General features: G+C 40.1%; 1 protein-coding gene across 1 annotated transcript; it reads left to right on the top strand.

Annotated features, from left to right (window-relative positions):
• The first annotated feature begins 1,088 nt into the window (after positions 1–1,088).
• Positions 1,089–8,617, top strand: LOC127461398 (protein phosphatase 1 regulatory subunit 35-like). The gene is made up of 2 exons (XM_051769197.1): positions 1,089–1,660; positions 8,088–8,617. The coding sequence occupies exons 1-2, from the start codon at positions 1,089–1,091 to the stop codon at positions 8,104–8,106; spliced, it is 591 nt and encodes a 196-aa protein (XP_051625157.1). The 3' UTR covers positions 8,107–8,617.
• Positions 8,618–10,448: the final 1,831 nt, after the last annotated feature.

The raw sequence follows: 10,448 nt of genomic DNA, 5'->3' as shown, positions 1-10,448 counted from the left end.
ATATGTAGGGCCTTCTTACCTTATGTGACCTGCTCCACGGAGGACAGAGGGTCCAAGAGGTGACATTATCTTGTCACACCTGAGTTATCCAAATCATGGTTTAATGAGGACTTCTAGAGACTTTTATGGAAGTATTCTTAGTTAGTTAGTTTAAAAATCTGTAACGGGTAGCTTTGCCTCATCCAAAAATTACAGAAGCCAGTATACCAGCCAAACACAGAGGGTTTCTAATAGCTGGGAGAGTTGCAGTGGAAGTGGTTAGCAGCAGGAGCCAGGTAACCTACATTCCAACAAGAGGAAGTTTTAGATTAAAGGAGTTCTGATAAACAGGGTTTTGCAATGCTTCTCCAGCCAACTACAAATGTAGTAGGCACTAATGATGACATTAAATATTTAACATATTTTTCCTTGATATTCTTCCGTTTTCCACTCACTACCTAAGTTTCCAGATATGTGTGTTTAAATGATATAATAACTAAGGGCGAAGCAGTAGGTCCCTTGTAACTTAAAGCAGTATCTTATCTGTTGTGTATCCTGGCTTTTTGTAATGAACATGTAATGCTTTGTAGTCAAGCTTTTCAGAGGAATGCTGTTGTCATCTTTCCTCTCCGTAAAAGCCCCTCTGCTCCCGACACTTTAATTGCACAGTTGCCTAAATGAGGCACTGCAGAGTGTTAATGCATGAGTCTGAGCGACAACACGCTCCTCTTTGCACAGAGCTTTTGCCCTTGATCGTGAATGTAACAGAGCACGTACCTTAAAAATAACTGGAGATTCAAGGGGAATCTCTACACTTATCCTCTCGCATGAGGTTTGTTGACACAGGGATCCTTCAACAGTAACTCATATTCTTTCTCTGGGAATAATAAGCATCGCAATTAGTGAACTAGTTAATAACTGTGTGGTTGGGGAGGACAGCAGAGGCATTTCTGTGTATGTGAAAGCGGAGTGTTCAGTGTCCACATGGTCTAACGCAGACAAAAAAAAAAAAAAAGAACAGGCTTGAAATCTTGCCTGCAGCCTCCCTTCTTGCAAGCTGCCCCTCCGGCTTTTCCTCGACGAAGGGGCAGGATGTTTTCATTCCCTCCATGGCCATTCTCCCTCGCTTTCTCCCGGGAGCCGGGCACAGCCGGCAGCCCCGGGGGAGAGGAGTTTGGGGGCGAGGGCTGGCGGAGCTGATGTCAGCGCCGGGCGGCGGGAGCGATTGGGCTGCGGGAGACTTTGCAGCAGCAAATCCGCCCCCCTCGCCCCCCCCTCCCACCCCCGCACCATCGTCTTCAAAGCGGCCGGTGCCCAGCAACTCGCAGAGGTGCAAAAAGTGGGCGCGGGGCCGGCAGAGCCGCGGCGGCGCCCCCGGGCATCGCCCCGGCCGGGCCCGGCACGTCGGGGCGGAGGCGCGACCCTCTCGCGGCGGCGGCAGCGCCGAGCGGAGCCGAGGCACAGCCCCGCCACAGCCCCGCCGGCCCGACCCACCGCCCTATAAAAGCCGCCTCCAGAAAAGAGGAGAAACTCCGCGGGAGGAGAACACCTCGGCGCGGTGCTGCTCGCTGAGGTACCGGCATGACATCCGTCCTGGGCAGCGGCAGGGCGTCGGGAGGACCGAGCGGGCAGCTGAGATGCAAGTCCAAGAGAAGGAGGAGGAGGAGATCAAAGAGGAAAGGTAAGAGAGGCGGGTTTTTTTTCTTCTTCTTCTTTTTTTTTTCTTCCTTTTCCCACTCTCACTGCCTGCCTCCTGCACAGCATCGGCTGCTCCCGGGTTTATTGTCAGTGTGCCCGGCACTCGCCGGCACCAGCCTGCGCTGCCCCGACGGCCGAGGCGGGGCGGGCGGTGCCTTCCCCGCCACCAGCGGGGTCGAGAGGGGCCCCCGCTGTCCCCGCGGCCGGGCAGAGCCCGCTCCCCTCCCCTCGTTGTGTCGGGCCGAGGCTGAACCCCACGGGGGTGCCGGCGGGGGGGTTGGCAGGCCCTGTCCAAGGCAGGGCGGTGCAGCGGAGCTGTCCCGGGGCTCCACCAGCCCCGGCTCTGCCATCAGGTGCCATCAGCCTCCCCCCGAGCCGCCGGTGCCCGCGGGCAGGAGGTGCCGCCGCCCGGGCAGAGCGCGACGTGGAGCCCTTTGGGGCTGTCGCGCCCACCAAACTACTGCTTTTTTAATTTTTTAGACGAGGCCCACCAAGTTTTTCTGTTTTGGTGCTGTTCCCTGTCCCTAAGTAAACCCTGGTTAGGAAGGCGCTAATTTGCCATAAGCAGGAAAAGTGAAGCTACAGGGTGTCATTGCAGACAGGGAATATGCCCTAGATAACAGCTCTTCGCAAGGTAGTCTGATTTCTCCTGTAGAAGGGATGGCACACTACTGCCTGATTTTTGATGGTTTGCCTGCAAAAGCCGAAGTTAACAGGCTGTGAGCACTTAAAAGTAAAATAAACTGCTTCGAGGAGCAGAGTACCAGAGATGCCCAGCTGCAAGGCATTCGACTGCAGAGATGCAAAGTACGAGTGTATGTCTAAGCAGTAAATATAATCTAATCTGTAATTGTCATCTTTATGTGGTACTCACACAAGTTTTAGTCGGCTAGCTCACAAGCTGATGCTCTGGATACTCTGTTTCTCTTTCTGAGTCTAGAAAACCTAACTTGTAGGTGCAATTAGCTAAGTGTCTCTTAATTGTTGATTATGTTAAAGCCCGTAAGTGCGGTATTTAATAACTTTTCAGAAAGGTGTCAAAACTGCTTTTGTATAGTAACTAGTAAAAAACAGTCAAATGCTAAATTCAAGACTGTATCATTTGATTGTTACTTTTTCATTCGTGAACTCTCTACGTTCAAAATCATAGTAACAAAGAGTAACCTGCGAACAAGTAGAAGCCAGACGCACAGACATATCAGGAGTTCAAGTAAATGTGTAACCTTGACTTGTTAACTCTGGACGTTTAACACTTGGTGAGAAGGCTGCCTTTTATTCTGCATTAAGGAATAAATTTTAAAATGCTAAGAAAGAGAGAGCTCCCCTAGTCAGTCCCTTTAAATTTCCTTGTACTTAAGTTGTGCTCTGCAGACTTTTTATGTGCTGATTTGTTTTAGCAAAACTACTTTCCTGGGGAATTGCAAACTTAGCCTAGCTTTAGCTACCTCTACTTGGCTGGAAAAAAGAGTAATCCATTAATCTCTGCAATGGAGGAAAGGTGCTTTGTTATACAGGTAAATTATAAGTGTTAATTTAGTTTCTAAGAAGCAGATAAAAGTGAGGATCTTTCAATAAGACTTTTCTGATGCATCCTTTCTCGCTCTGTTTTGACAAAACAAGGTGAAAGTTGAATGTCTTTAAAAAAAAATAAATAAACAAAACAATAAAAAGTTGCTCCACTATAATTTAGTAGCTGACAGCTATTTGCAGAATGCACGACTGGAGGTGAATGGCATTCCAGAAAGTGCTTGACTGACCAATATCAATAAGAATGTGCACTTGAAGAGTTCATTGTTTGTTCCTCCAAATGTGCTATTGTAACACTTTTCAAATAATGTAGTTGGTTAGTATACTAATTACAGGCTTGTGTTGGTATGATTTTTATTTTCTTTTCTATATAATCGCAGTATATATTCATAAATATACACATTCATCTAAATTTGTGCTGGCAAAAAAAAATCCTATAACTTAGGCACACCCAGTATAAAACCTGTTGGATTTTACTATTATGTTACTTTATTTACTGAACATATATTTCTGCATTTTTTTTTCTGATGGCATCCAATGAAAAGGTGTTGTTTAACAGACTATCCTGGAAACTAGTCAAGACAACGTTTATTAGGTTTGTAAATTACTGTGTCTTTATGAGAATGATTGTGGGCCCCACTCTTTTGCAGGTTTGATCTATTTACTAAATTGTGAAAAATCTTTGCAGAGAGTTAGACCAAAGACACTTGCCTTTAAATATTCTCCAGCACACACTTTGTTCTTTATATCAGGAATGCTTTTAGTAGATGCGTTAAAGTATATCTAGACATATATGTTTACACATACACACAGAGAGATACCTATGGACACGTGTAGACAAAGAAATTCACTATGGTGTTAAATTTAAATTATTAGACAGAGTAAGGAAAGGAAATCATCTGTCAAATCCCCTATCCTTAAGGAGATGGACTCAACAAATTATTTATACAACTTAATATATTTTATTACATGTTACATATGAACTGTGCTTAAAACCAGGTTGAGACGCCACCTGATAGAATATATAGTAATGTGCAGTAGTAGAAACAATTATTATTTTCTATTTAATAGTGTTGCTTATCCTCATCTGATTTATTTTCCATCTTCTCAGTCATATATTTTGTTCTGGTTAGTGTGAATTATGAATTACTGTGTCTGGGTATAAGCACTTCGCTCTGCTTCTTTTATAATAAGAACTTCACTCCGTTTCTTTTATACCTGGATGCTCTGTTTTAGGAGTTTCCTGGGGGCAGAAAGCAAGTTCAAGCAAGGAAAGCAAACAGTGCTCTCTGAATAGCTGAATTTCCTTGTGCATTTAGCCTAAAAAACCAATAATAAATATGTGCTGCAAGAATCAGAGAGAGAGATGATTTCTGTATATGCAAATCAAGCACTGAAAAGTGTAGGACACTGAGTATGATTCCACTGTACAATATCATCGTCCAATAATTAATTTGCATGCATCTTATTTTTATGCTTATGAAATCCCACAACCTTTTCAGTGTAAAGATCCTGCCTTGAAGCCTTAACAATAAATGTCCGTGCAATGAATGTCATATTCCAAGCATATATTCGCAGAGTGATTTCACTCAGTTTTACACCCTATGCAGGATGTGTGCTAAAAAGCTAAAATATGAATACTCAGAGCTATTTGATAAATTAGTACAGGTAGAAATATTTTCATTGTCATTTAAAAAATAAGTGTGATAACTCCCAGTGGGAAGTAAATATCTTAATATTTCAAAGACCTAATGAAAAATAAATACAGATGCTTATGAGATCATCTGCATACTAATTCTGTGTAGGAGCAGTAATAGATATTTTATATTTTTCTGTCTCTCTGTTCGTTTGGTTGCTTTTGTGGGTTTTTTGGGGTTTGGGGGATTTTGTTGTTTTTGGGGTTTTTTTTTATCAATGTGTACAAAATGACCAGAGGTTAGAAAACAATGCCTAATATTTTAGAGTGATCCATTTAAAATTTTTAGGTTTTTATATGCAGTTACTGTGTTTGTGGGTTCTTGTTGTGTTTTCTGCAGGGCTTTGGAATATGGCAGAGTACTGGCAGAACTCAGCACAGCGGCCTCAGCACGGCTTGTGCTGATTTCATAGCCTGTGGTATAGATTTTGAAAACATGGTTTGTTTTCTCAGATAAGTGATTACAAGTAGATCAAACAAAAGCAGAGTTGCCATTTATTGATAATACTAAAAAGGCTACACTTCAGCAGCCTTTCAGCAGCATCATTTTAGAAATCAACATATAGACAGTAAGTATGAAATGGGTGATTGGATATATACCCATTCTGAGTGATTTTCCAGTACAAGACAACAAATAAGTCACCTTATTTGTAATACTTTTTATAGAGCTAATAAATAAAGTTAATTACTGGAAACAGGAGAGGGCATCAGGTATCCCTGATGTGGTAGAAAGACATGGCTGAGGTCGCTGCGGATACAATGGGACACGAAATAAGAGTTGACAGAATAAACTAAATAAGGGCAGCAAATTGGTGAGAGAGGCAAAACGATTGTGAAATGAAATTCCATGAAAAATTAATGAAATAGAAAGATTGTACTGTAGATGAAGGGAGCAAACCAGCTTGGTTCTTCATCATCCTGCAATGCCAAAGTAATAAATGAGTGTGTTTCATCTTGCGAGGTTCAGGGACACAACTCCTTCCCTACAAAAGGATTGCGTTGTGCTTCAAGATGTGTTCCGCTTATCTTGCGCCCTGACAGCTCAAGAGGAAGGGACTGGATTTGGTGATAAAATTAAATTGATTAAACCTTTATCCATCATCTAATTTGGTAGCTTTCTTTTTCCTTTTCTTTTTTACTATTACCTCCAATTTCTGGTGATCCGTGTAATGACAGCAATTTGAGATAGCATCAAGGACATTAGCTACGATGACTGAACTTAAATTTAGAATAAAAATATGGGATTCATGAGTCCATATCTAAATAGCAGATGATTAGGTTATAGCAGAATTGTAACTTCCTAGCAACAGCATGTAATTGTGAGGACAATAAAATGGTGTCTTTTACTTTTAAGGAATAAAATATGACAACTTTATCTCAAAAAAGTATTAATTATGTAAGTAGAAAAAACACCAGTATGAATAGTGACCACATCTTACATGAACAATGATGTATATAGCCATTTTTATATTTCTGAACTCAGAAATTGTCAGATGTTTTGCTTTCTTCAGTGCCAAAATGCAGGCATATAAAGCTAGTGGCAAAGGACCATACTGTTGGAAATTGTTTCATATGGCTTAAAATTTTGTAGCTTCTCCTTAGTGATTTTGGTAGTAAAATTCTCCCATAAGGCGAGAGCTTTGCTTACGAGTTCCAGTTTAAGTGCTATTAATGGAGTTTTTAAAATACTTAAAGACAACCTTTTCTGAAGTGATACCCTACAAATTGAAAATACTGCACTAAAAATTACAGGTCAGATGAGATTGTTTTGTGAAATATCAAAATTACTAAAGGTCTGTGCAAACTGCTTTCTTAGGTTCCTCTAACACCTTATAGTTTAGCAAGTCTCATTAAAAGAGTGAACATGAGGGTATCTGTCTGATCTCTGTTAACTGTACTACTTTTGAATTACTGCTGGCCAATATTGTATAGGTTTTGTGAGTAGTAATGAACCTGAATTGATTCCTGTGTTTACAACTATCTCTACAACCTTTCAGGCAGTGTCGTGTTTTTTCCATGTAAGTGATTAGTTATACGGACAAAAAAGGCTGATATGCATCAGTAGATAGATCATTCTCAAAGCATCTTGGATGAACTTGAGGTTTTCTGTATAAAACCGCTCATTTTGCCTGTAAATTTTGTAGGTTGCAATAGTAAAATGAAATGGTTACCTTTCTGCTGTAGCTGACCTTTGTTCCCTTTGTATGAATTTGAAATTAAGTAGCCAACCCAGAGGAGTTTTAACATCATAATTTGATATATAACATATTAAAAAGACTGCTTTGTTAACTGGCGGAAGCAGCTTGTCAACCCGTACTAATAGGCAACCCTCCCTGAGTCATAAAATAGCCAAATTTAATGGTTTAACAGAAAGCATTAGATGGATGGAGTTATTGTCATTCAGTCAGTCTAGAATTTCTTACTTCTTACAATGGATTTGAAACATAAGGATGTATTTTTGGGCCCTAGTTTAACAATACACACTCCAGAGTAAGGACTGGACACTGCCACAAATGGTTTAATGAAAATCTCTGCCAAGTAAAGTGTGATAAGAATGGGAGCATGGAGCAGGGCAGAGTGTGTGAAGAGCAGGATGGCTAATATCGAAGATATTACTGTGACATTAGTGAATGAAAGGTGTATTTTCACTGGGCATATTTTGTTTCGTTCTGGCTGATCTGGATCCCAAATATGTACTAGAAATAGTGAGGATTCAGAGACATATGGCACAAGGGATTAGAAATGTGTAAAATTTCAGTAGAAGAAAATTGATAAGATTTATATTGCTTACTTTGGAGATAAATGTAAGAAAGAATATAGTAAACTCATATTAAAGATGGAAACATTATAAAGAACGTAAATGAGCTGATCTGATTTATTCCTGATTTATTTTTTTTTTTATTTACAGAGACAGAGGCCTTTAAGGAAGCAGAATTTCAGCATGTTTAATAGGAATGGAAGGACTTTTTCTGTTGAGACTGTATGTAGCTGGTCTGGGAAGTTTGTTCCTTCAGGGTATGGAAAAACAAAACTTATATGTAGGAAGTTGAGGTATTTGATTAGCTCAGTTGAGACACATGCTACAAAGTTTGATGCTCACTTCAGTGACTGTAGGCTTTGGCTTTAGGTAGGAAACATTCAGAAAGATTTAATTTTTTTAATATGAGATATGAATCCTCTTTTTCAGGAAATTATCTGACTCCTGACTTGCTTGGATTATGTGGAAAGGTGATTTGTAAGCAGTTTAATCGCTTCTGTTCACTGTGAGGCTTTTTGCACGCTCCCGTTTCCCCAGCTGAAGCTGTAGCATGGCAGCGGTTCAGGAGATGCCTTTCTGCTTGGCTTCACAGCGGTGGCGACGCGCATCCCTCCGCTCTGTGCCTCCCAAAACCAGGAACACAGATGTGAGGAAGGCAGGAACACTTCATTAGAATATTCCTGACAGCTTTTTTATGCCTCCTTCCTCTCCATTCCCACTCAACACCCTGCCTGGTGTATGGAAAAATAGACTGAAATTGAGGCTGATTTCCAGGTTTTTACTTTGACGTTGTAGTGAGGTAAGGAGGATAACAATAAAAATTAATTCTCACCCCCCCATTTCTTATTCTCTTGAAAAAAGAAACAAAAGGGTGGAATAAAGGGGGAGTGAAAACAAACTTTACAAATACGTGATGATTTATTAAGTAGAAAAAAATGACAGGTACTATCGTGAGTGCATCGTCATCAGATGAATATTGTGTTGCAGGGGATTACCCTTGCAAGCCATAGTCTGTGTTTGTAAAAGTGTTTCTGCTGGGTTCAGGTTTGGTCCCAGTGCTGTACCAACTACTGCATCTGATTTTGGAGTTGTGCCACCTGTGAGTGCTGTTTCTGAAACCTGCAGTACGTGCTGGTGGCATTTTATGTGCAGTTCTGGAATGAGGTATGAGCAATAAGTAGATTTCAGCAAAATACTTCATGCTAAAGTGTGAAAATTTTTTTGCCCATTTCTTGTTCCTTGTAAGAGAAATGGTGCTCAAAATCATTAACAGAATCACCTTTCTCTAACTGCTAATGAAACATCAGTGTGAAGAGTCAAAACTGCTGTGAAGTGTGGGAAGAAATAAGTAGAATTTGACAGATATTTTATCTCCATCTTTGTAGAAAGAGATTTGCACATAACTGATTTTATGCAATTGCTTGCTTCTTAGCACTTCTCAGAGACTATGAAATGGCTATTTATTCCTTAAATAGTGGGGTTTAACAAATATAAAATGATGGCTGTCAAACCAACTGTAATAATGGGTTACCTTGGCATAAGGCCTGATTCTACTGCCCCTACTCAGGGTAAAATTGAAATTGAAACTTCTCAGTATGAGTCAGGGTGGCAGAACAGTGTTGCTGTATAAATTTGGGTCTGTGCCTTAATACATAGGTACATATATACATTTTTGTGTGAAATACAGACTTTTGTTTCTGTCTAGCTGTATGAAGTGAATGACTGTGATATACTCCAGGTTATATTAGACAAAGGGTCTTAAAGCCTGTAGAGTTCAAAAATATTTACATGAGGGATTTTTATACTCCGTTGAAGTATTTTGTTTAGAGATGTAAAAATAAAATACAGTCATATAATTTGTGTATTTATTCACATCCATCTATCCATACTGTATGAAATTGTAATTTTAAAAATATATGTATAAACATTCTTATAGTATTTGTGTGTGGTCTTTCTCTGTGTAATACCAGTAATCTTACAGACAAATCACAAAGGTACAACTGCACAAGAATTATAATTTTTTTTTTCTTTTTGAGTGAGAAAGAAAGAAATAAAAGAAACTTCTTATAAGCCAGATTTTTTAGGATATTTCTACATGTAGGCATGTTTTTTGAGTAGCTAGGTAATTCAGTATGGTGAAAACAGGTGCTTATGCCAGTAATACTAATGTTGGGGAACTCCAAACCTTTACCAAAAAGGTCCTAAGTTTCTTTGTGTGCTGATCTTTCTCCAGCTGAATGTTATGGAAGGACTAACATAACTGGGAGCAGAAGCCAACTTAGAGATCATGCTCCATATTACATCCATGTCAGCAGCCCTGCCGCAAACCACCAGACAAAATGCCTATGTATTCTTGGATTCTTGAACAAAACTTATCTCAAATCAATTTTCATTAGCTGATTTCCAGGTTGTAGTTTCCCTTCTTCATGCCAATCATGAATTGCTATTTACATGTCTATATGAATGATGATTTTGGGAAGCAAGGGCAGAGCCACAGTGGTCGGCGTTGCCTCATTGTTGAGCAGTAATTAAATTGGAACTCAGCTCTTGCTGCTCTTGGATTTAGGAGTTTAAAAGAAACAGAACAAAAAGAGAATGTTCTCACTGACAGCAGGTTTCCTCCAGCTGCAACTGCTTCAAAGATTATTGATTGATCCATGTTTATCATTTATTTATGCTAAAGCATCTGATCCGTGTCTGTAAACTCCGTTGTTTCTAAAATCAAGGTACTTGACTTGTTTGCAATTCACATTTATAATAATCAGTTTTTACAGCTGTGCAACAGAGGTT

This window comes from Manacus candei, unplaced genomic scaffold (assembly GCF_025592945.1).
Source record: "Manacus candei isolate 608988 ecotype Guabito, Panama unplaced genomic scaffold, ASM2559294v1 h1tg000104l, whole genome shotgun sequence".
NCBI lineage: Eukaryota > Metazoa > Chordata > Aves > Passeriformes > Pipridae > Manacus > Manacus candei.
Note: the sequence above shows the minus strand (reverse complement) of the source record. Positions and strands in the feature narration are given on the sequence as shown.